The following is a 27,354-nucleotide window of genomic DNA, read 5'->3' as shown; positions in this document are numbered from 1 at the left end:
AAGAAAATGTAACTGTGACAAGGTAAACCACAACCGAACACTACTGAAATATTCCAACTCTTGCACTTCAACGAAAGAAATTCAAAAGAAAGTTTGAAAAATCAAGAAAATGTAACTGTGACATGGTAAACGACAACCAAACACTACTTAAATATTCCAACTCTTGCATTTCAACGATAGGAATTAAAAATGAATTTGAACAATCAAGAAAATGTAACTTTGACAAGTTAAACCACAACCAAACACTACTGAAATATTCCAACTCTTGCATTTCAACGAAATAAATTCAAAATTAACTTTGAAAAATCAAGAAAATGTAACTGTGACAATTTAAACCACAAGCAAACACTACTGAAATATTCCAACTCTTGCATTTCAAAGAAATAAATTCGAAATGAAATTTAAAAAATCACGAAAATGTAACTGTGACAAGGTAAACGATGACCAAACACTACTGAAATATTCCAACTCTTGCATTTCAAGGAAAGAAATTCAAAATGAACTTTGAAAAATCAAGAAGATGTAACTTTGACAAGGTAAACCACAACCAAACACTACTGAAATATTCCAACTCTTGCATTTCAATGAAAGAAAATCAAAATGAACTTTGAAAAATCATAAAAATGTAACTGTGACAAGGTAAACCACAACCAAACACTACTTAGATATTCCAACTCTTGCATTTCAACAATGAAATTCGAAATGAACTTTGAAAAATAAAGAACATGTAACTGCGACAAGGTAAACCACGGCCAAACACCACTGAAATATTCCAAACTCTTGCATTTCAAGGAAATAAATTCGAAATGAACTTTGAAAAATAAAGAAGATGTAACTTAGACATGGTAAACCAAAACCTAACACTACTGAAATATTACAAGTCTTTATATTAAAAGAAAGATATTCAAAATGAACTTTGAAAAATCAGAACAATGTAACTATGACAAGTTAAACCGCAACCAAACACTACTGAAACATTCCAACTCTTGCATTTCAACGAAGGGAATTCTAAATGAACTTTGAAAAATTCAGAAAATGTAACTGTGACAAGGTAAACCACAACCAAACACTACTGAAATATTCCAACTCTTGCATTTCAACGAAAGAAATTAAAAATGAACTTTGAAAAATTCATAAAATGTAACTGTAACAAGGTAAACTACAACCGAACAATACTGAAATAATTCAAATAACTCATTTAAACGAAAGAAATTCAAAGGAGCTTTGAAAAATCGCGAAAATGTAACTTTGACAAGGTAAGCCATAACCAAATACAACTAAAATATACAAACTATAGCATTTCAACGAAAGAAATTCAAAATGAACTTTGACAAATCCAAAGAATTTTACTCTGACAAGTTAAACTACAACAACACACTATTGTAACATTCCAACTCTTGCATTTCAACAAAAGAAATTCAAAATGAACTTTGAAAAATCAAGAAAATGTAACTCTGACAAGGTAAACAAAAACAACACACTATTGAAATATTCCAACTCTTGCTTTTCAATGAAAAAAGTTCAAAATGAACTTTGAAAAATCAGGAAAATGTAACTGTGACATGGTAAACCACACACTACTAAAATATTCCAACTCTAGCATTTCAATGAAAGAAATTCAAAATGAACTTTGAAAAATCAAGAAAATGTAACTTTGACAAGGTAAACCACAAGCAAACACTACTGAAATATTCCAAGTCTTGAATTTCAAAGAAAGAAATTCAAAATGAACTTTGAAAAATCAAGAAAATGTAACTGTGACAAGGTAAACCACAACCAAACACTACTGAAACATTCCAACTCTTGCATTTCAACGAAAGAAATTCAAAATGTACTTTGAAAAATCAAGAAAATGTAACTGTGACAAGGTAAATCACAACCAAACACTACTGAAATATTCTAACTCTTGCATTTCAACGAAATAAATTCAAAATTAAAAAAGAAATAAAAAGAAAATGTAACTGTGAAAATTTAACCCACAACAACCAACTATTTAAAAATTCAAACTCTTGAATTTAAACGAATGAAATTAAAAATGAACTTTTAAAAACCAGAACTTTGGTGGGGGGAGGGGCCGGGGGGAGGGGGTCATTCTGTGTCTCAATGCACAAAAAAAGTATAAAAAATGGGGGAGGGAAGGGGAGGGGAGGAGGAGGGAGAAGGAGGAGGGGAGGGGAGGGGAGGATGAGGAGGGGAGGAGGAGGAGGGGGAGGAGGATGAGGGGAGGAGGAGGAGGGGAGGGGCCCTTTGGGCCCGGGGGGGGGGGTCTGGGGGAACCTTGAGGGCCGGGGGGCCCTTTGGGAGCCCAGTGGACCTTTGAGGACCGGGGGCGGCCTTCGGGGTTGGGGTAGGAGGATTGGAACCCTTTGGGGTTGGGGTAGAGGACCTCACAACACTGTTCAAATGGAACTTGTGTATTATAACGACCACACTCAAAACCTCTTCCAAAATCTCTCCTAAAATCTTCTTTGAAAATGTCTCTAACTGTTTCGCCGAAATAATTCCATAACCTCTCTAAAACACTTTCACCCAAATAATCCCTGAACGTAATTCAGCGTGTTCCTTTTGTTTTTGGCATCTCTGCGCTAATGCATTTCAAATTAATAAGAAACCTGATTCCCGCGCTAAAGTAGTTCATCACTAAGATGTTTCTTGGAGAATTGTTTCCATGGTCTTTGGCTATTAATATCCTTTGGAGTTCGACCAAAAGAGTTGTTTCCGAGGCAAAGACATTAATGACTTGGATCTATTCCTGGAGAATCGTTTCTATGCGAAAATTTTTAAAGTCTGACAGATGATGTCATTGGTTGATTGATCTGTCAAGAAAGGGGAATTAATTTGTTGTTTCTAAGGGGAATTATTGATTCACAATAGGTGAATTGAGGTCGACAGCACAGGTGTTCTAAATTCCTGGCGGGAAACTCATAACATTCGCTGAGAGCGTGCCAAAAACACACCTGGAGAAAGAGACCATGGAGAAAGAGGTCATTGACCCCATTAACCACGTGTTCTCCCTAATGACTCTATGCCCTTATTTGGGGTGCAAAAAAGTTATAGGTGGCAGCAGGGGTGCCCCGTGGGGCTGGTACCCCCCATTCTACTGTCCGAAGTGGCGTTCTTTCATTTCATTTACAGTTAATATAGTAAATATGGAAAATCTCCTTTGGAAGGCTCACTCATCTGAAAAATTGGACGGCGCTGGACTTTATAGTTCAAACCAGCGGTGCTGATCTCTGTTTCATGGCCCTTCGGCCACGAATAGGAATATGGACTGGACGTCAACTATCTTGTTCTTTTGCACACCTTTTCTGTCTACATTCCCTAGATTTCTCCAGGTACTCATTTAGAGCTGGGTTGGCTCTGACTGAGCTTACAAAGTTGAGCCACTGACCCCTGTCCAAAAAGATTAACCGGTGACACCGTGACTCGTACCCCAGTCATGAAGGACAAGCTTGCGAGTTTAACGCGCAGAATATAAGTAAAATCCTTGATCTATTTACTGTCATTTAAGTCAGTTTATAAATTTTAGAGCTAAGCAATTTGGTGTCTAATCTGCTATTGGTTATTAACACACTGCTTTCTTTTTTATGCCAAAATAAGCAGTGTTGGTGGGTAAGGGGTCTCCACTTAATACATGTGCCTTGAACCTTTCTAAAGTCTTCAGTAGTGTGGTCCACAGTCATGTACTATTTTGGACTAAGCCAGCGATATGGATACAGAGAGGGGTAGCAACTTTCATCCTATAGTTAAAACATTAGTTTTTAATGAGAAACGTTTATTTTGAAAAGTCGAACCATTGTAATGAAAAGTTGAATTTCTGCGTACGTAGCTATCTAATTATAATTCAACGGTCCTTTTGTTTCAGGAGCCGTTCTTAAAGAATTCGGACAAAAGTCAAACTTTTGTGTAAAGAGTGAGGTATTGAAAAGGGGGCAATGCCCCTCATTTATGGACTAATTTCTGCTTGTCCTAAGTTTCAATGTTGGTTCTTACTTTCAGTTGGAAAAATTTGTTTTTTATATATTTAATGTCTGATCATTTTTCCAGATACTGATCTTTCAATGATCATTTTTCAAATGATACTGAAAAATCCAGCTTTGCTCCATGGAAAATACCCCCCCACATAAAATTCCTCAAAGTAAAGTTCCTCCCACGTAAAATATCCTTTCGTGGAAAATTTACCCTGGACAATTCCATCCTCGCTGAAAATCCCACAGGGAAATTTCTTGCGGATAATTCTGCCTGAAAAATCTCCTTAGCATACTTTCAATTGAAAAAGGCTTTAATTTCTGATCGTTTTTAAATCATGTCCGATATCCCCCTCCGTGGGAAATTTTCCATAAAATTCCCCTCCCTCCAGTGGGACTTTCCCTTACCCCTTCCGCGGGAATTTCCTTACCCCTTCCGTGGAAAACCTCTTCAGAAGATCCCAACCCCGCTGAAAATTCCCCTGGAATATCTCAACGTTTTAAATTTAGTCGGTAAAGACAAAGAGAGACAAAAAGAATTTCGTATTGGAATTATGATAAATTCCCCCAGTGTAAAATTTCCCCTGGAAATCTCACCCCCGGAAGCTTCCCTCGACACGGAAAATTTTCAACATAGTAAATCTCCCCAAGCAGTAATCTCTCCATCCCTCTCCCAAAATGAGATGTCCGTATAATTCCCAATAACAAATACTATACGTAAACAATGTTTAAATTTTGTAACTTACATCCCTTTCCCCATGGGCTGTAAGGGGTCATATTATTCCCAAAGGCATAGTCGTTGTACCTTTCAGCTATGCTGAACGAAATGGCTATCTCGAAATTTTGATCGGACGACTTTGGAGAAAAAGTAGTGTGAGTTACTTGTTCGAATTAAATACCGTAGCACTAAGAATCTTATTTTCCCTCCTAAAAGAAGCTCCATTCTGAAAACTAAACTTACCACAGAAAATGACGTTCGAATTTTTTAAAGAAAAAAAACACATGTTCTAGGAATTTACGAAAAATTACTTCAAAATAATAATATAATTTCCCAACACAAATTGTATGAAGAATGAAGCTAAAATTTTGTGATAGTTTTCACCCTTTGTACAAAACATAACCGCGCTTAGAGGAGTTTAAAAACGAAAAACGAAAGATCTAACAAAAAGCTAAAAAAACATAAAAATACTAAAAAAAAAACTAAACAAGTAAATAATATCTGAACTACATAAGCAAAACACTTAAAACACAGTTAAGCAGAGTGTCGACAATACCTTCACGACGCTTATAAAATCTGTCTAGAATCTTGTTCAGATTTGAAGAAATATAAAAAAATAATATCTGCTTGAAATATACTGGCTAACAGTCCGAAGTAGCAACTGGAGAAGATATTCGGAAAACCGAAGCACATGGATCGACTTTTTTCCGCTCAGATTGTGTGAAGAAACTCCATAATTGCGAATAAAAAGAAGACTAGTGGAATAAAAAGCGTTGTAATGTCCGCCCAGGGTTATCTTGTGAAACTGGCCGATACGTGTGTAAGATGATATAGTGTAGATGGTGTGTATGGATTATAAACTTGGCTGATATGAGTAGGCCGTCTTCGCAAAAACTACTAAATTCACCTGATGTTCATTCTATTGATTTCAGAGGTTTTGATGATCATGTGGACCTTATGTTTTATGGAGACCAAAAACTTACAGCACTTAGGGATAGTGTACCATGTCTGAACAATTATGCACACTTTCAAGAAGTGTCGGAAGATCCAAAATTTTTTAAAAAGGATGAGCCAAGAGTGTCGGTAAATATTTTATAGTTCTTCTAGATTTCTATAAAGCTATACCCCAAATCTGTTTGCAAAAATACCGTTGCCCCCAATACTTAAGGGCGCATGTATCGGTAAATATTCTATAGTTCTTCTAGTTTTATATTAAGCTACACCCCGAATCTGTTTGCAAGAATAGCGTTCCACCCAATACTTTAGGGCGCGTGTATCGGTAAAATATTCTATAGTTCTTCTATTTTTATATTAAGCTGTACCCCCGAATCTGTTTGGAGAATACCATTGTACCCAATACCTAAGGGCGCATTTATTGGTAAATTTTTTATAGTTCTTCTAGATTTGTATCACACTATACCCCCGAATCTGTTTGGAAGAGTATCGTTGCACCCAATTCTTAAGGGGGCATGTTTCGGTAAATATTCTATAGTTCTTCTAAATTTATATTAAGCTACACCTCGAATGTAACTTTTTTCTTAGAACGATTTAAGAATCCTCCAGCGGGCTCACTTCAGAGAGACCTGCAAATGCGGTGAGTTATATGGCTAGCTATATATATGGCGAGTTATATGGCTAGTTATGGCTAGATAAATATGGATAGTTATAGTTATATGGCTAGTTATATATAGTTATATGGCAAATCAGGTTAGAAAATATGGCTAGAATTTTCATATATGAATGTTTCATATAGAAAGAAAATGACAGTAGTGTAGCTATAATGATAGAGAGAGGGGTGGTAGCAAATTACTGTATCATTGAAAGGTAGTGGCCAGGTGGGACATTATTGTGTTAATCTAAGGTAGCAGACAGATAGGACATTACTGTATCAATTAAAGAGACAATACAGATATATGGATGTTTTATGTTTATGGATTTTTATTGTTGTATTTGTGTTATATTTGATGTTTTATTGTATGGTTTTCTGATTGTTATTACAGAAATGGTTTTTTGATATATGGTTAAATATGTGTGTTACTTTATGATTGATTATACGTATTGTTATATGGTTGATGTTTTATTTAATGTTTTTTTTTTGTATGGATGTTTTATTGTATGGATATATGGTTTTTAATATATGGTTGAATGTGTGTGTTGCTATATGATTGATTATACGTATTATTATATGGTTGGTGTTTTATTTAATGTTTTTTTTTGTATGGATGTTTTATTGTATGGATATATGGTTTTTTCAATCATCATTCCAACGGGGCTTTCCCCTTGCATTCCAATGCTGTGTGGCTGGTGTTTTATTTAATGTTATTTTTTGTATGGATGTTTTATTGCCCCTGCATTCCAACGGGGCAGTATCGTTGATGTTTTATTTAAAGTTTTTCTTTATATGAATGTTTTATTGCATGTATATATGGATTTTTATTTTAATAGTTTTTTATTGATGTCATTTTATTGTACTCTAATGATGATATTTTTCTTTTCCAATTATACGATTTTTTTCATTCTAAGTATTTTCCCATTGATTTTTATGAAATTTGTGTTTCATGTAGGAATCGAAACGTGAGACCAGTGATTTCCTAAGGTAAAAGAACGACATGTTAATCGACTGAACCAACAAACCATTGAACATAGTATGATTTTAGAAATACATCTAATGTATTGTTTCTGGGACATTGCCCAACTGATGTTAAGCGTCACAATATCTTAACATATTCATTCCATTGAACTGGAACAAGTTCAAGCACATTCGATTTACCAATTGGATTTTTGATAGGTGTTAAAAGTGACCTGTTTCGGGGCATTTTTATGGCATCATCGTCAGAATATGCATACCCCGATGATTTGAGATGCATACTAGACAGACAATTTCTTCTGATGCTTGGGCCCCAAGTCCTATCCCTATCCCTACACCCCTCTCTCCCTCAACCCCCTCCAGAACCACCCCCTCCCCCCACCCCAACTTTTTTTTGAGTTTTTTTCAACTTTTTTTTTACATCTGTTAGAATGACATGAAACATATTTAAAAATAAAAATTCACATTTTATATTTTCCAACTTCAAAATGGGAATGATATAGATATGTGTGTCGCGACTTTTACTATTAGAAAAATAATGTTTGCAGTGACCATTTTTTTTACATTTTTTTTCAACTTTTTTTTTACATCTCTTAGAATGACATGTCATATACTTAAAACATAAAAAAAAATCACATTTAATATTTTCTAAATTCAAAATGAGAATGATATAGAAATTTTAGTCGTGACTTTTACTATTAGAAAAATATTGTTTTAGTGCACTTTTTTTTAACATATTTTTTTCAACTTTTTTTTAACATCTCTTAGAATGCCATGAAACATACTTAAAACATAAAAAATTCACATTTAATTGGAATAAGCAAACACCCGCCCAGACACACAAGCAAAAAGAGTGAGAGAGACAAAAACACATACAAATACGTAGATTCAGACAGACAAACCGAGAAAGACATGCTTTTGGAATAAGGACACACCCAACCAGATGCACAGGCAAAAAGAGTATTGAGAAACAAAAACACATACAAATACGTAGATTCAGACATACAAACCGAGAAAGACATGCATTGGAATAAGCAAACACCCGCCCAGACACACAGCCAAAAAGAGTGAGAGAGACAAAAACACATAAAAATACATAGATTCAGAGACACAAGCTGAGAACGACATGCCTTGGAATAAGCAAACACCCGCCCAGACACACAGGCAAAAAGAGTGAGAAAGACAAAAACACATACAAATACGTAGATTCAGACATAAAAACCGAGAAAGACATGCATTGGAATAAGCAAACTCCTGCACAGACACACAGGCAAAAAGAGTGAGAGAGACAAAAACACATACATTTATGTAGATTCAGACACACAATCCGAGAAAGACATGCGTTGGAATAAGCAAACACCCGCCCAGACACAGGCAAAAAGAGTGAGAGAGACAAAAACACATACAAATTCGTAGATTCAGACACACAAACCTAAAAAGACATGCATTGGAATAAGCCAACACCTGACCAGACACACAAGCAAAAAGAATGAGAGAGACAAAAACACATACAAATACGTGTAAGAGAGACAAAACACATACAAATACGTAGATTCAGACGCACAAACCGAGAAAGACATGCATTGAAATAAGCAAACACCCGCCCAGACACACAGGCAAAAAGAGTGAGAGAGACAAAAACACGTACAAATACGTAGATTCAGACACACAAACCGAAAAAGACATGCATTGAAATAAGCAAAAACCCGCCCAGACAAACAGGCAAAAAGAGTGAGAGTGACGAAAACACATACAAATACGTAGATTCAGACACACAAACCGAGAAAGACATGCATTGGAATAAGCAAACACCTGCCCAGACACACAGGCAAAAAGATTGGGATAGACATAAACAAAAACAAATACGTAGATTCAGACATACAAACTAAGAAATAAATGCATTGGAATGAGCAAATCTTCGCCCAGACACACGCACAAAGAATGAGGGAGGCAAAAAAATATACTAATACTTAGATTCAGACACACAAACCTAAAAAGACATGCATTGGAATAAGAAAACACCTGACCAGACACACACGCAAAAAGAATGATATAGAAAAAAACACATACAAATACGTGTGAGAGAGACGAAAACAAATACAAATACGTAGATTCAGACACACAAACCGAGAAAGAAATGCATTGGAATAAGCAAACACCCACCCAGACACACAGGCACAAAGTGAGAGAGGAAAAACACCAACAAATACGTAGATTCAGACATACAAACCGACAAAGACATGCATTGGAATAAACAAACAACCACCCAGACACACAGGCAAAAAGAGTGAGAGAGAACAACACATACAAATACGTAGATTCAGACTTAGAAACCGAGATAAACAGGCGTCGGAATAAGAAAATACCCGACAAGAAAAAAAGGCAAAAAAGAGTGAGAGAGACAAAGACACATATTGAGAAAGACAAAAACACATACAAATACGTAGATTCAGACTCCCAAAATGACAAAAATATGTCTTGGAATAAGCAAACACCCGTCCAGACACACAGGCAAAAAGAGTGAGAGAGACAAAAACACATAGTGAGAGAGACAAAAACACATACAAAAACGTAGATTCAGACACAAACCGAAAAAGACATGCATTGGAGTAAGCAAACACCCCCCCGGACACACAGGCAAAAAGAGTGAGAGAGACAAAAATACATAAAAAAACTTAGATTCAGACACAAAAACCGAGAAAGACATGCATTGAAATAAGCAAACACCCGCACAGAGAAACAGACAAAAAGAGTGAGAGAGACAAAAACACATACAAATACGTAGATTCAGACAAACAAACCGAGAAGACATGCATTGGAATAAGCAAACACCCGCCCAGACGCACAAACAAAAAGAGTGAGAGACAAAATCACATACAAACACGTAGATTCAGACGCACGAACCAATAAAGAAATGCATTCGAATAGGCAAACAACCGCCTAGAAACACAGGCAAAAAGAGTGAGAGAGACAAAAAACACATACAAATACGTAGATTCAGACACACAAAACGAGAAAGACATACATAGGAATAAGCAAACACCCGCCCAGACACACAGGCAAAAAGAGTGAGAGAGACAAAAACACATACAAAGACGTAGATTCAGACATACAAACCGAGAAAGACATGCATTGGAATAAGCAAACACCCGCCCAGACACACAGGCACAAAGAGTGAGAGAGACAAAAACACATACATTTACGTAGATTCAGACACATAAACCGAAAAAAACATGCATTGGAATAAGCAAGCAGCCGCCCAGACACACAGGCAAAAAGAGTGAGTGAGACAAAAACACATACAAATGAGTAGATTCAGACACACAAACCGAAAAAGACATGCATTGGAATAAGCAAACACCTGACCAGACACACAAGCAAAAAGAATGAGAGTGACAAAAACACATACAAATACGTATGAGAGAGACAAAAACACATACAAATACGTAGATTAAGTAACATAAACCTAGAAAGACATGCATTGGAATAAGCAAACACCCGCCCAGACAAACAGGCAAAAGGAGTGAGAGAGACAAAAACACATACATTTACGTAAATTTAGAAACGCAAACCGAGAAAGAAATGCATTGGAATAAGCAAACACCCGCCCAGACACAGAGGCAAAAAGAGTTTGAGAGACAAAAACACATACAAATACGTAGATTCACAAACCGAAAAAGACATGCATTGGAATTAGCAAACACCTGACCAGACACACGTAAAAAGAATGAGAGAGACAAAAACACATACAAATACGTGTGAGAGAGACAAAAACACATACAAATACGTAGATTCAGACACACAAACCGAGAAAGACATGCATTGGAATAAGCAAACACCCGCCCAGACTAACAGGTAAAAAGAGTGAGAGAGACAAAAATACATACAAATACGTAGATTCAGACACACAAACAGAGAAAGAAATGCATTTGAATAAGCAAATACCTGCCCAGACACACAGACAAAAAGAGTGAGAGAGACAAAAACACATACAAATACTTAGATTCAGACACACCAACCGAGAAAGACATGCATTGGAATAAGCAAACCCCCGCCCAGACGCACAGGCAAAAAGGCATACACATATTTGTATGTGTTTTTGTCTCTCTCACTATTTTTGCCTGTGTGTCTCGGCGGATGTTTGCTTATTCCAAGGAATGTCTTTTTCGGTTTGTGTGTCTGAATCTACGTATTTTTATGTGTTTTTGTCTCTCTCACTATTTTTGCCTGTGTGTCTGGGCGGGTGTTTGCTTATTCCAATGCATGTGTTTCTCCGTTTGTATGTCTGAATCTATGTATTTGTATATGTTTTGTCTCTCTCACACGTATTCGTATGTGTTTTTGTCACATACGACAAAAACACCCGCCCTGTTTGTCTGGGCGGGTGTTTGCTTATTCCAATGCATGTCTTCCTTGGTTTGTGTGTCTGAATCTATGTATTTGTATGTGTTTTATCTCTCTCATACGTATTTAAATGTGTTTTTGTCTCTCTCATTCTTTTTGCTTGTGTGTCTGGTCAGGTGTTTTCTATTTCCAATGCATGTTTTTTTCGGACTCAGACACACAAACCGGGAAAGACATGTATTGAAATAAGCAAACAACCGCCTAGACACACATGCAAAAAAGAGTGAGAGAAACAAAAACACATACATATACGTAGATTCAGACACACAAGCCGAGAAAGACATACATTGGAATAAGAAAACACCCGCCCAGACACATAGGCAAAAAGAATGAGAAAGGCAAAAACCCATACAAATACGTAGATTCAGGCATACAAACCGAGAAAGACATGCATTGGAACAAGCAAACACACGCCCAGAAACACAGGCAAAACGAGTGAGAGAGACAAAAACACATGCATTTACGTAGATTCAGACACAAACCGAGAATGACATGCATTGGAATAAGAAAACACCCGCCCAGACACAGAGGAAAAAGAGTGATAAAGACGAAAACACATACAAATACGTGTGAGAGAAACAAAAACAAATACAAATACGTAGATTTAGAAACTCAAACTGAGAAAAATATGCATTGGAATAAACAAACACCCGCCCAGACACACAGGGAAAAAGAGTGAGAGAGAGACAAAAACACATACAAATGCGTAGGTTCAGATACACAAACCGAAAAAGACATGTATTGGAATAAGCAAACACCTGACCAGACACACAAGCAAAAAGAATGATAAAGACGAAAACACATACAAATACGTGTGAGAGAAACAAAAACAAATACAAATACGTAGATTTAGAAACACAAACTGAGAAAAATATGCATTGGAATAAACAAACACCCGCCCAGACACACAGGCAAAAAGAGTGAGAGAGAGACAAAAACACATACAAAACGTAGATTCAGACTCACAAACCGAGAAAGAAATGCATTGGAATAAGCAAACACCCACCCAGACACACAGGCAAAAAGAGTGAGAGGGGCAAAAACACAAACAAATACGTAGATTCAGACATACAAACCGACAAACCCATGCATTGGAATAAGCAAACAACCACCCAGACACACAGGCAAAAAGAGTGAGAGAGAAAAACACATACAAATACGTAGATTTATACACACAAACCAAGAAAGACATTAGTGTTAATAAGAAAATAACCACTAATACAAAAAGGCAAAAAAGAGTGAGAGAGACAAAAACACATAGTGAGAGAGGCAAGAACACATACAAAAACGTATATTCAGACACACATCAAATAAACATGCATTGGAATGAGCAAACACCCACCCTGACACAGAGGCAAAAAGAATTTGAGAGACAAAAACACACACAATTACTTAGAATCAGACACAGAAACCGAGAAAGACGTGCATTGGAATAAGCAAACACCCGCACAGAGACACAGACAAAAAGAGTGAGAGAGACAAAAACACATACAAATACGTAGATTCAGACACACAAACCAAAAAGACATGCATTGGAATAAGCAAAAACCCGCCCAGACACAAAATCAAAAACAGTGAGAGAGACAAAACACATACAAATACGTAGATTCAGACACACAAACCGAGAAAGACATGCATTGGAATATGCAAACACCCGCCCAGACAAACAGGCAAAAAGAGTGAGAGAGACAAAATCACATACAAATACGTAGATTCAGACACACAAACCGAGAAAGACATACATAGGAATAAGCAAACACCCGCCCATACACACAGGCAAAAAGAGTGAGAGAGACAAAAACACATACAAATAAGTAGATTCAGACATACAAACCGAGAAAGACATGCATTGGAATAAGCAAACACCCGCCCAGACACACAGGCAAAAAGAGTGAGAGAGACAAAAACACATACATTTACGTAGATTCAGACACACAAACCGAAAAAGACATGCATTGGAATAGGCAAACACCCGCCCAGACACACAGGCAAAAAGAATGAGAGGGACAAAAACACATACAAATACGTAGATTCAGACACACAAACTGAAAAAGACATGCATTGGAATAAGCAAACACCTGACCAGACACACAGGCAAAAACAATGAGAGTGACAAAAACACATAAAAATACGTGTGAGAGAGAAAAAAGCACATACAAATACGTAGATTCAGACACACAAACCGAGAAAGAAATGCATTGGAATAAGCAAACACCCGCCCAGACACACAGGCAAAAAGAGTGAGAGGGACACAAAGACATACATTTACGTAAATTTAGAAACGCAAACCGAGAAAGAAATGCATTGGAATAAGCAAACACCCGCCCAGACACAGAGGAAAAAGATTGAGTGAGACAAAAACAAATACAAATGCGTAGATTCACAAACCGAAAAAGACATGCATTGGAATTAGCAAACACCTGACCAGACACACAAGCAAAAAGACTGAGAAAGACAAAAACACATACAAATACGTGTGAGAGGGATAAAACACATACAAATACGTAGATTCAGACCCACAAACCGAGAAAGACATGCATTGGAATAAGCAAACACCCGCCCAGACACAAAGGCAAAAAGAGTGAGAGACAAAAACACATACAAATACGTAGATTCAGACACACAAACCGTGAAAGAAATGCATTTGAATAAGCAAATACCTGCCCAGACACACGGACAAAAAGAGTGAGAGAGACAAAAACACATACAAATACGTAGATTCACAAACCGAAAAAGACATGCATTGGAATTCGCAAAAACCTGACCAGACACACAAGAAAAAAGAATGAGAGAGACAAAAACACATACAAATACGTTTGAGAGAGACAAAACACATACAAATACATAGATTCAGACCTACAAACCGAGAAAGACATGCATTGGAATAAGCAAACACCCGCCCAGACACACAGGCAGAAAGAGTGAGAGACAAAAACACATACAAATACGTAGATTCAGACACACAGACCGAGAAAGACATGACTTGCAATAAGCCAACACCCGCCTAGACACACATGCAAAAAGAGTGAGAGAGACAAAAACATAAACAATTACGTAGATTGAGACACACAAACCGAGAAAGACATGCAATTGAATAGGCAAACACCCACCCAGACACACAGGCAAAAAGAGTGAGAAAGACAAAAACACATAAAAATACTTAGATTCAGACACACAAACCGAGAAAGACATGCATTGGAATAAGCAAACACCCGCCCAGACGCACAGGCAAAGAGATTGAGTTAAAAAGCACATACAAATACGTAGATTGAGACACACAAACCGAGAAACACATGCATTAGAATAAGAAAACCACCACCCAGACAAACTTACAAAAGGAGTGAGAGCGACAAAAACACATACATTTACGTAGATTCAGACACACAAGCCGTGAAAGACATGCCTTGGAATAAGCAAACACCCGCCCAGACACACAAACCGAGAAAGACATGCATGTGAATAAGCAAACACCCGCCAGACACACAAACCGAGAAAGACACGCATTGGAATAAGCAAACACCTGCCCAGACACACAGGCAAAAAGAGTGAGTGAGATAAAAACACATAAAAATACGTAGATTTTTATAGATGGCAGCACACCCGCTCAGACACACAGTCATAGTGAGAGAGATATGCAAAAGGCTGGGTTAATCTAGGTTCACTTAAAGTGGCACGCCACTCTCGGTTTGTGCGTCTGGGCGGGTGTTTGCTTATTCCAATGCATGTCTTTCTCGGTTTGTGTGTCTGAATCTACGTATTTGTATGTTTTTTTGTCTCTCTCACTCTTTTTGCCTGTGTGTTTTGGCGGGTGTTTGCTTATTCCAATGCGTGTCTTTCTCGGCTTATGTGTATGAATCTACGTAAATGTATGTGTTTTTGTCGCTCTCACTCTTTTTGCCTGTGCGTCTGGGCGGTTGTGTGCTTATTCCAGTGCATGTTTGGTTTTTCTGTCTGAATCTACGTTAATGTATGTGTTTTTGTCTCTCTCACTCTTTTTGCATGTGTGTAATGGCAGATATTTGTTTATTCCAACGCATTTCTTTCTCGGTTTGTGTGTCTGAATCTACGTATTAATATGTGTTTTGTCTATCTCACACGTATTTGTATGTGTTTTTGTCTCTCTCATTCTTTTTGCTTGAGTGTCTGGTCAGGTGTTGGCTAATTCCAATGCATTTCTTTTTCGGTTTGTGAATCTATGTATTTGTATGTGTTTTTGTTTCTCTCACTCTTTTTGCCTGTGTGTCTTGGCGGGTGTTTGCTTATTCCAGACCATGTATTTCTCTGCTTTTATGTCAGAATCTACATACTTTTATGCTTTTTTGTCTCGCTCATTTCTTTTGCATGTGTTTCTGGGCGGGTGTTTGCTTATTCCAATGTATTTCTTTCTCGGTTTGTGTGTCTGAATCTACGAATTTGTATGTGTTTTGTCTCTCTCACACGTATTTAAATGTGTTTTTGTCTCTCTCATTCTTTTTGCTTGTGTGTCTGGTCAGGTGTTTGCTAATTCCAATGCATGTCTTTTTCGGTTTGTGAATCTACGCATTTGTATTTGTTTTTGTCTCACTCAATCTTTTTGCCTTTGTGTCTTGGCGGGTGTTTGCATATTCCAAATGCATGTCTTTCTTTGTTTGTGTGTCTGAATCTACATATTTTTATGTGTGTTTGTCTCGCTAACTCTTTTTGTGCGTGTCTGTCTGGGGGGGTGTTTGCTTATTCAAGTGCATGTCTTTCTCGGTTTGTGTGTCTGAATTTACGTATTTGTATGTGTTTTTGTCTCTCTCACTCTTTTTGCCTGTGTGCCTAGGCGGGTTTTTGCTTATTCCAATACATGTCTTTTTCGATTTGTGTGACTGAATCTACGTATTTGTTTGTGTTTTTGTCTCTCTCACTCTTTTTGCCTGTGTGTCTGGGTTGGTGTTTGCTTATTCCAATGCATGTCTTTCTCGGTTTGTGTGTCTGAATTTAAGTATATGTATGGGTGTTTGTCTTGCTCACTGTTTTTGCCTTTGTTTTTAGCTGAGTGTTTGCTTAATTCAGTGTTATTCTTCTTCGGTTTGTATTTCTTAATCTACATATTTGTATGTGTTTTGTCCCTCTCATACGTATTTAAATGTGTTTTTGTCTCTCTCATTCTTTTTGCTTGTGTGTCTGGTCAGGTGTTTGCTTATTCCAATGCATGTCTTTTTAGGTTTGTGAATCTACGCATTTGTATTTGTTTTTGTCTCACTCACTCTTTTTGCCTTTGTGTCTGGGCGGGTGTTTGCTTATTCCAATGCATGTCTTCTTGGTTTGTGTGTCTGAATCTACGCATTTGTATCTTTTTTTGTCTCTCTCACTCTTTTTTGCCTTTTTTTCTGGGTGGTTGTTTGCTTATTCCGATGCTTGTCTTTTTTGGTATGTGTGTCTGAATTTACGTATTTGTATGTGTGTTTGTCTCTCTCACTCTTTTTGCCTGTGTGTCTAGGCGGGTTTTTGCTTATTCCAATGTATTTCTTTCTCGGTTTGTGTGTCTGAATCTACGTATTGGTATGTGTTTTTGTCTCTCTCACTCTTTTTGCCTGTGTGTCTGGGTTGGTGTTTGCTTACTCCAATGCATGTCATTCTCGGTTTGTATGTCTGAATCTATGTATTTGTATGTGTTTTTGTCTTTCTCACTCTTTTTGCCTGTATGTCTGGGCAGCTGTTTGCTTATTCCATTGCATGTCTTTCTCGGTTTCAGTGTCTGAATCTACGTATTTGTATGTGTTTTTGTCTCTCTCACTCTTTTTGCCTGTAAGTCTGGGAGGGTGTTGGCTAGTTCCGATGCATTTCTTTCTCGGTTTGTGTGTCTGAATCTAAATATTTTTATGTTTTTTTTTCTCTCTCACTCTTTTTTGCTTGTGTATTTGGGAGGGTGTTTGCTTATTCCACTGCATGTCTTTCTGTGCTTGTTTGTCTTAATCTACGTATTTGTATGTGTTTTATCCCTCTAACACGTATTTGTATGTGTTTTTGTCTCTCTCATTCTTTTTGCTTGTGTGTCTGGTCAGGTGTTTGCTAATTCCAATGCATGTCTTTTTCGGTTTGTGCGTCTGAATCTATGTATTTTGATGTGTTTTTGTTTCTCTCACTCTTTTTGCCTGTGTGTATGGGCGGGTGTTTGCTTATTGCAATGCATGTCTTTCTTGGTTTGTGTGTCTGAATCTACGTAAATATATGTGTTTTTGTCTCTTTCACTCTTTTTGCCTGTGTGTCTGGGCGGATGTTTGCTTATTCTAATGCATGTGTTTCTTGGTTTTATGTCTGAATCTACGTATTTGTATGTGTTATTGTTTTTCTCACTCTTTTTGCCTGTGTGTCTGGCGGGTGTTTGCTTATTCCAAGGTATGTCTTTCTCGGCTTGTGTGTCTGAATCTAGGTATTTGTATGTGGTTTTATCTCTCTCACTCTTTTTGGCTGTGTGTCTGTGTGGGTGTTTGCTTATTCCAATGCATGTCTTTTTGGTTTGTGTGTCTGAATCTACGTATTTGTATGTGTTTTTGTCTTTCTCACTCTTTTTGCCTGTGTGTCTGGGCGGGTGTTTGCTTATTCCAAGGTTTGTCTTTCTCGGCTTGTGTGTCTGAATCTAGGTATTTGTATGTGTTTTTGTCTCTCTTACTTTTTTTGCCTGTGTGTCTGGGTGGGTGTTTGCTTATTCAAAATGCATGTCTTTCTTGGTTTGTGTGTCTGAATCTACGTATTTGTATATGTTTTTGTCTCTCACTCTTTTTGCCTGTGTGTCTGGGCGGGTGTTTGCTTATTCTAATAAAATGTGAATTTTTTATGTTTTAAGTATGTTTCATGTCATTCTAAGAGATGTTAAAAAAAAGTTGAAAAAAAATTTATATTATAAAAAAAAGTGCTACTACAAACGATATTTTTCTAATAGTAAAAGTCACTACTAAAATTTCCATATCATTCTCATTTTGAATTTAGAACATATTAAATGTGATTTTCTTATGTTTTAAGTATGTTACATGTCATTCTAAGAGATATAAAAAAAAGTTGAAAAAAAAAAAAAAAATGGTCACTACAAACATTATTTTTCTAATAGTAAAAGTTGCGGCACACATATCTATATCATTCTCATTTTGAAGTTGGAAAACATTAAATGTGAATTTTTTTGTTTTAAGTATGTTTCATGTCGTTATAAGAGATGTAAAAAAGTTGAAAAAAAACTATTAAAAAAAGTGGGGGGGCTGGGTAGGGGCGGCTGGAGAGTGTTGAGGGAGGGAGGGGTGTAGGGATAGGGATGAGGGATGGAGATAGGACTTGGGGCCCAAGCATCAGAAGAAATTGTCTGTCTAGTATGCATCTCAAATCATCTTGGTATGCATATTCTCACGATGATGCCATAAAAATGCCCCGAAACAGGTCACTTTTAACACCTATCAAAAATCCAATTGATAACTCGAAGGTGCTTGAACTTGTTCCAGTTCAATGGAATGAATTTGTTACGATATTGTGACGCTTAACATCAGTTGGGCAATGTCCCAGAAACAATAAATTGGATGTATTTCTAAAATCATAATATGTTCAATGGCTTGTTGGTTCAGTCGATTAACGTGTCGTTCTTTTACTTTAGGAAATCACTGGTCTCATATTTGATTCCTACATCAAACACCAATTTCATAAAAATAAATGGGAAAATACTTAGAATGTAAAAAATCGTATCATTGGAAAAGAAAAATATCATCATTAGAGTACAATAAAATGACATCAATAAAAAACTAATAAAATAAAAATCCATATATCCAGGCATTAAAACATTCATTTAGAAAAAAACACATTAAATAAAACATCAACCATACAGCCCAGTTGGAATGCAGGGGTAATAAAACATCCATACAAAAAAATTATTAAATAAAACACCAACCATACTGCCCCGATGGAATGCAAGGGGAAAACCCCGTTGGAATGATGATTGAAAAAACCGTATATCCATACAATAAAACATCCATACAAAAAAAACATTGAATAAAACACCAACCATATAATAATACGTATAATCAATCATATAGTAACACACATATTCAACCATATATTAAAAACTATACATCCATACAATAAAATATCCATACAAAAAAAACATTAAATAAAACATCAACCATATAACAATACGTATAATCAATCATAAAGTAACACACAAATTCAACCATATATAAAAAAACCATCTCTGTAATAACAATCAGACTACCATACAATAAAGCATCAAATATAACACCAATACAACAATAAAAATCCATAAACATAAAACATCCATATATCTGTATTGTCTCTTTAATTGGTACAGTAATATCCTATCCGTCTGCTACCTTAGATTAACACAGTAATGTCCCACATGGCCGCTACCTTTCACTGATACAGTAATTTGCTACCACCCCTCTCTATCATTATAGCTACACTACTAATGAGTCAAATCGGCAAAATATTCGAAAATAATAGGACATTTTAGGAATAATGGCAAAATCTTTGTATTTTAGGGCTCTGAGCTCCAAGCCCCCTAAGTGTTAATTGAAAAACTAAGTGGCGAAGGAAAATAGAATAATTATCAATCTTGTTTTACTGCCCTTTCCCATATCCCAGAATTTTTGAAAGCTCTTCCAATATACAAAAAAAAGCAAAAAAAAGTGTAACTGGAAATTGAAAAAAATGTTTTTTGTTAGATTCAGGGCTTGGCTGTCTAATGGTGTATTGTGGCCTAACAATAAATTTAAATTTAAAAAATAAAAATAATAAATTATTATTTGAAAATAATACTCTTTCGAGAGAAGGTCAGTAGTAGTTTTTTTTTGTGCGTGGACCCTTATAGTGCGTTATGAAAATTAAATTTCTCTGTTTTCAATTGCTGGTTATTGCTTTCCTTTTAAAATGATAAATCACAAAGAATTCAATAACATCTGAAACATATAGAACTACTTAAAAAAAAAAAAAAAAAAATTATTAGAATTCATAAACCTGCAGGTAATGGTGCCTCAACTGCTCACGGAAGCCAGACCTTTCAGCAACATCCCTAATAGAAGATGGTGTCTGAGACCTCAGCACCGGAAGAATATGACGATCAGAGAAAGCAGACCTCGCAAACACTCTAATCGGCCTTCTATACATACCAACGGTTATCATTAACATAGGTTAACCAAAGGTTAAATCATTAACATAGTAATGACACGATACAAATATTTGATATTAGTTGCTTCACGATAGGGGCCTTTTGGATGCTAGTATAAAAAAAGAAAAAGTTTCGCGTCAAGACATCTTTGTGTTTTTTTTTTCACGATTTTCATAAGTAAAAAAATCTCATGATTTTTTTAGTTTTTGTCCAGTTAAATTTTACCAGTAGGCCCACACATTTTTTTAAAGTACCTAATAGTTTCGATAATGAGAGCTTTTTTAGAACTCAACAGTATTGTCAGATAGGGTAACAATCTGTGTGTCTTTTTACGCATTTTTTAATGCAACCAAAAAAAGTCTTCGATTTATTTTTGGCCGAAAAATGGTGCCTTTGTCATGTTTTTCTCTTTTATGGCTACGGAAGCTTATACCGGGCATCTGGTTATTTAATAATAAATTTTAATAATAAGAGATTTTGGAGTAGTGAACAGTGCCGTCAGATGGGGTGTGTTTGCACCATCTGGGTATTCTTAGAGATGGCTGCGTATTGAATTCTTCAAATCAGCGCATTTTTCAAAACAACTAAAAAATGTCTTCGTTGTGTTTTTGCCCAAAAAATATGCCTATGGCGCATTTTCCCTTTTATGGCTGCGGAATCTAATACAAAGTATGTGGATTTTTAATAGTAATCTTTTAATACCATGATTTTTTGCAGTACTGACCAGTATTACTAGATTACTTGCGTTTCTGGAACCTGGTTGTTTTTAATGTAGTTACGCATTGAACTCAAATCAGTATATTTTCACAGACTGAAAAAACAAAACAAAAAAACATGTTTTGTGTATTAACCCGTTAAGGCCCAAGAAAAAATGTCGGAGATTCTAGTTGTCCTTTTCACCAGTTTCTTTTTATCACATAAGTAAGCCAAAAATGCATTTATAGATTTTTCCTGTTTCTGGTTTCTGAGATACAAGCTGTCCTATTTATAGGACAGTGGGCTCTATTGGTATCAAAGTATACACGATCTCATCAAGTATATTTTAATGCCAAAAACGGAATTAAATGCAACACAAAACCAAACAAAATCAAAACTTAGTGTGGTAAGACGCAAAACAGCCAGTGCACAGGGTAACGTCACATTTCTCACAGTAGCTCAGTGGGTTTTTCTTGCAGTTTTTGCCTTGGCATCGTCGCTGCTTTTCGCGCTTCACTAGGAAGTTTCCTATTCTATCATATAGGGTGCTGACTGGTGACGCAGAAACTGGTCTTCCTTCTAACATTGAAGACCTTGGTTCCCCTCTTCCGCAATTTATTTTCAAAAGGACTCGTGTGACCTCCCGTCTAAAATCAACAAGAGTCATTTCCTTTTCTTTATCAACCACCATATTGAATAGTGTACAAGCATTGACGACAGCCATGTCTAACAGGCGCACGGATAGAGCCCAATACCATTTATTTCCTCTAATAGACACAGCATACTTGCTGACAAGCCAGTCATTTAAATCAAATCCACCCATGTAACGGTTGTATTGCCTGAGTGGATGAGGCTGCTGCACTGCCGTCTTTCCCATCTGTCCCTTAACTGTTTGTTCAATCGGTCTTAGTGGATCTAGGCTGAGATGGTTGGATGCAACAGAGACAACGTTATTGTTCTGCCATTTTACAACCAATGTATTGTTGGCTGCATCAAACCAATAATCATAGGCTCCGCGTTGCTCCTTCTTAAAATTCTTGTTGGAAGGGAAAGGGCACCTTGCCAATTGGTTTTCTCTAACCGTCCCAGTCACTCGAAAGCCAGCTCCTTTCAGATCACAAAAAAGCTGATGACTTATAAAGAAATTGTCAAAATATACCTCGTGGCCATTTTCAACAATTTCCAGAAGTCTTTTCACGACTTGAGACCCTAGGCCTTCTTTAGCAGTCTGAGATGGGGCACTAGGCTCCTTCCCCGAGTACAGATGAAACTAAAGGCAATAGCCATCCGATGTGCATAAAGCCCATAGATTATATCCAAATCGAATGGGCTTGCCTTGGATGAACTGCTTCAGGCTATGTTTCCCGTAATACTTCACAATCATTTCGTCGATGGATAGATACTGAGAGAAAATTCCAAACTGCTTAAAGTTTACGCTGATTATGTCGAAGAGGGGCTTCACCTTAAAATCCCGCTGATCTTTGAGGCTTTGAACTGTATCGTTGTCCACGAAGTGGATGTTTTCTTTTATCTTCATGAATCGATTTCTGGACATTGCTTGGTTGACCAGGTCACTTCCAAGATTTTCATTGACTGACTAATAAGGTCTATGGAAATACAACCTATTATTGCCCTAAGAAATCAGTATTCCCACGAACACACGGATTTCGTTAGCTGATGTAGTAAAGGCAAAGTTTTCCTTAGACATCACATATCTAACCATTTCAGGAGAAATGAGGTCAAAAAATTTATCGTCTAGAAACAAAGCTAATAACTCTACTGATGTTTTTCCTTCTATTGTTTCTCAGGTTTTTTCAAGTGCCTTAGCTGCTCCCTCGCACAAGTTTCGCCAAGGAAAGGTTCCTTTTTGCTTCTTCTATTTCGGGTTCACGGCTTTGAACTGCCTCTTCTGTGGCCCACCTCTCGAAGTTGATGCACCCTCTTCTTCTGTGAGGATGATGTTGTCGATGTCTTCAAATTGTTCTTCTTCGAGAGGACTTGGTCTGAAATCTACTTCAACATTCCTGGGACGTCATTTACAATCGGAGCCGCCGTGTTGTCGTCATTTCCTTCATCTTCATCAGATGCTTGATCGGGATCAGGAGGCATCACAACAACCTGAATATCTTCACATGCAAATTCTTCGTCTTCTAGGAGGTCTAGAGCTTCGCTAAGTGAAATGCAGGGGTTTCTTGTCTTCATTTTCAGAAATCTGGAAGACGAAGAAAAATGTATAGAAAAATTTACAGATATTTTTTCCATGGTGACTAATAGGCTAAAGCTGAAGGATGATAAAGGACCCACATTATTATTGTTACTTTTACTTATACCCGATCAAATTGGGAAAAACGGATTAATAATAAGAGAAAACAAGAAAAACACACATGGATATCACAAGTAAACTAAACGCATAGGTGAACACTCGGAAGAAAATTGCAGAGAGAATTATGACTGAAACCAAAAAAAGCGTAGATAAAGTTGTCACAATACAGAATCAACCAAAGACTCATTAAATTTTTTTTTTAATCTCAAGTGAAATTAGCAATAAAAACCTAATCCTTGAAATTTCACGTGCAAAAAGTAACCCTTACAGCCCACTGTCCTATAAATATGACATCAACGCAGAAAGCTGTAAAACTATGAAATTACTTGTCAGGTCTGTTTTTATTCGGGAATACGGTTAAATATACAGTTGTCTAACTGCTATCAAAGTCACTACTGTCTAGGGGAATTCTAACTATTTTTTACCGAATTTTGAAAACTACCGTTGTGCAATTATACTAATTGTGACTTAAATAACGCCACTGATCTGATATTGAATGATCAACTGACCTAGAAAAATTAGCCTAGATAGCTTGGTCACCAGGGACGCCTTTATCACTAAAAAGAAATTGTTCTCAGTGTAAATTTAGCCACAAAAAAATTAAAACCAGCTGTCCTATAAATAGGACAGTGGGCCGTAACGGGTTAAGCCGCATTTTCCCTTTCAGGGCTGTGCCAACTTGCACAAAGTATGTGATGCAAGGCATCAGTATTACTGAGCTTTTTTATTTTCTTTGTTCTTCACTGGACGTCGTTTGACGTTCATCTACTACATTTTTACCAGTCGAACCACTACACTTTTGCTTGTATACATTCCGATGCTAAGAGCTTTTGCAGTACGCAACAGTTGCCACTTTGAGTGCGTCTACGCCGTCTGAACGCTTTTGAGGTGGCTTCGGATTTAATCCATAAAATAAAAACATATTTCAAAGCGACTGAAAATATCTTCGGTGTATTTTGGCCCAAAAACGGTGCCTACGGTCCATATTCTATTTTATAGCTTTGGCATGTTTTGCCTGGCATCTGGTTTTAAATAATATAATTTTAATAACAAGAGCTTTTCCAGTACAGAAAAGTTGTGCTAGGCTCCCCCCGGTTAATTTCCTCCGATGGAAAATTCCCTAAATGCAAAATTATGCAGCTACAGAGAAAGTAAGAAAAATAAAAAAAAGGACGAAAAGAAGGAATTTTGGAATATTCTACCAATATTCAAAAATATTAGCTGACAATGTAGTGTAGAATATCTTATAGTATTTGTTTTTACATTTTTATTCTATTTTAAATCTTTCATTCGTGTTTCTGGGGATTGAATTACCATAGAAGGATATGATACAGTTTAACATAGGGGCTGTAGGGGTGATATCAACCAGAAAATAAATTATTATATGTTTCGAAGTTTCTAACAAAACAGATATATAAAAATTTGATACGATATCATAGAGATTAGAGGAGGGCCGGATAGCAGAAAAAGAACCGAAAGGGAGGCTGATTGCCCCCCTGTAGCTTTTAGCCTTTAAAAAGGACAAAAGAATTTTCAATTTTCAATCGAATGGTCCCTCTCCTAAGTTTATAAAATAGCCCCTTGCATTTGAAGTGGATGGGAAAAAAAGCTTTGGCACTTTTCTGACCCTTTTTGGGCTGCATTTTAAGGGGGCGCAGTATTTTTTTTTCCTTGTGTGTCGGGTCCCCTCAGCACAAAATTTAATATAAGTTTCAGGCCAATCAGGAAATTGGCGCTTTCAAACCACTTTCAAAGGGACCAATTCTTTGAATAAATGTTTGTAAATTAGTCCCCTCGGCCCAAGGACTTACGGCTTTAAGTTTCAAGTTCATCAGGACAAAGGATTTAGTGGCTCATTTGCGGCCCCTAACCCGTCCCCCTTCTCACAGAAAAATGCTGATGATCTTTGACCATGAAAATAATCCCTGATATTTCATGCCACTGGACTCCCAAGGTCAAACGTACCCACTTTTTTTCACTGTAAAATATATCTGTAAATAATTAATAGTTCGCATAATTTACGACCCTTATCTCAGGGGCTCAGGGACTCATTTCATCCTTAAATGCAAATTTATGGATATTTTCAACTATTCTGAACAAAATGGGTACCTCAAAATGTTAATCAGATGTTAGAAGTGGTTGCAAAAGGACAAGATATCAGAAAAAATTCTAGTACAGGGGCTGGTTGATCTCCAATCACTTTCGACTTTTAAAAAAGGCACCAGAATTCTCAATTTTTGATAAAATGAGTATCCTCCGTAGTTTCTACAACAACAAGGAGGGGGTAAGAGGGGCCAGATTATGTATCAATTTCTACCTTTCCCCTTCCAACCGTGTTGTTTTTGACTGAATCTCCTTTGACGCTAATCTACCTTGTCAATATATTTAACTTAATTTTTATGTTTATTAGAGTATCAACGCAGAGCAATACATTTTTAAGAGGGTGGAGGTATCAAAGATTTCTTGGTGAAACGTGCCCGAAATGCAAAAAAAAAACATTTTGGGGGTTAATATACCTGGTTTTATGTGATGAAGGTCTTTTCTACTGCTCTTGAAGGTACTCCCTTCCTCCAGTGTTCAGAATATTTCATATTCAAAATATTTTTATACAACTCGGTAGTTTTTGCTTTTTTTTTTTAATATTTATTTTGTTTTCCTGAACCGTTTCTAATACTAAGCCCTTTTCTAAGAGTGTATTTCCTGGTGGCATGTTGTATATTGGCAATACCTGTTATGATGACACAAGAATTGCTGGCGCGACGCGCTATTCAGATTCTCTAGTCCCATGGTCAGAGAAACTTGGCATGGAGAACAAATTCAGAAAGTCATCCATGGAAGAAACAACTTTTAATGATTTAGAACTACGTCTCGGTTTTCCGTATGTTTACAAACATTTTGGAAGTTGTGAACATCTGCTTGTCTTCACTGAAATCAGGTAACTATCAAGAAGTTTACATTCAATTTATCTATTCCGCCATAATCCGAACTTTGTTTATATAAATGATGTAGCATGTAAGGTTTACATTTAGTTTAGAAATACAATAAATAATCAAAATAACAATGAAGTATAAATTCTAAACAACGCCAAAATTCAGCGACAATGAAATACTGATGTGTTTTTCATGTGTTGAAAAAATTCAGACCACACTTTCCGAATAAGCAGAAAAAATGATTCTGTTGCCTATGCTCAGTTCAGACTCATAGAGCTATAGGTGGCGCAGCCGGTTTGACCTCATCTTGATATTACGGGACCCAGAGATTGAACCCGGCTCTAGCAACACACTACAGGGCCGACGCTAGGACCTCAGTAGTCCAGAAGTGTCGTTAATCCGATACAATACAACAAATTAATTTAATATTTTCCTTGAAAAAATTGGTAATCCTGTATTTTCATGTAATAAATCCTGCAAGGCTGTTAGGGATACATTTATTTATTTTTAGTCTTTTTCTATAGCAATCTCAAATTATTTCTTGAAAATTTTCAATTTGAAAATCCTTACGCTCCTAAAACTGTTTATGAACTCTATATTT

At 36.7% G+C, this 27,354-nt stretch overlaps 1 protein-coding gene across 1 annotated transcript in view; it reads left to right on the top strand.

Annotated features, from left to right (window-relative positions):
- Pbp49 (proximal sequence element A Pbp49) overlaps positions 1-27,354 on the top strand; it is a 204,723-nt gene that overhangs the window by 157,973 nt on the left and 19,396 nt on the right. Inside the window, exons 6-7 of the mRNA XM_089094144.1 lie at positions 5,619-5,769; positions 26,514-26,758. Coding sequence (XP_088950270.1) covers positions 5,619-5,769; positions 26,514-26,758 — 396 coding nt within the window. The remainder of the gene's footprint in view (positions 1-5,618; positions 5,770-26,513; positions 26,759-27,354) is intronic.

This window comes from Artemia sp. Qi Xiang Cuo, chromosome 9 (assembly GCF_049724085.1).
Source record: "Artemia sp. Qi Xiang Cuo chromosome 9, ASM4972408v1, whole genome shotgun sequence".
In the NCBI taxonomy this organism is placed as follows: domain Eukaryota; kingdom Metazoa; phylum Arthropoda; class Branchiopoda; order Anostraca; family Artemiidae; genus Artemia; species Artemia sp. Qi Xiang Cuo.
The sequence above is the reverse complement of the archived record's forward strand: the minus strand, read 5'-3'. Positions and strand labels throughout refer to the sequence as shown.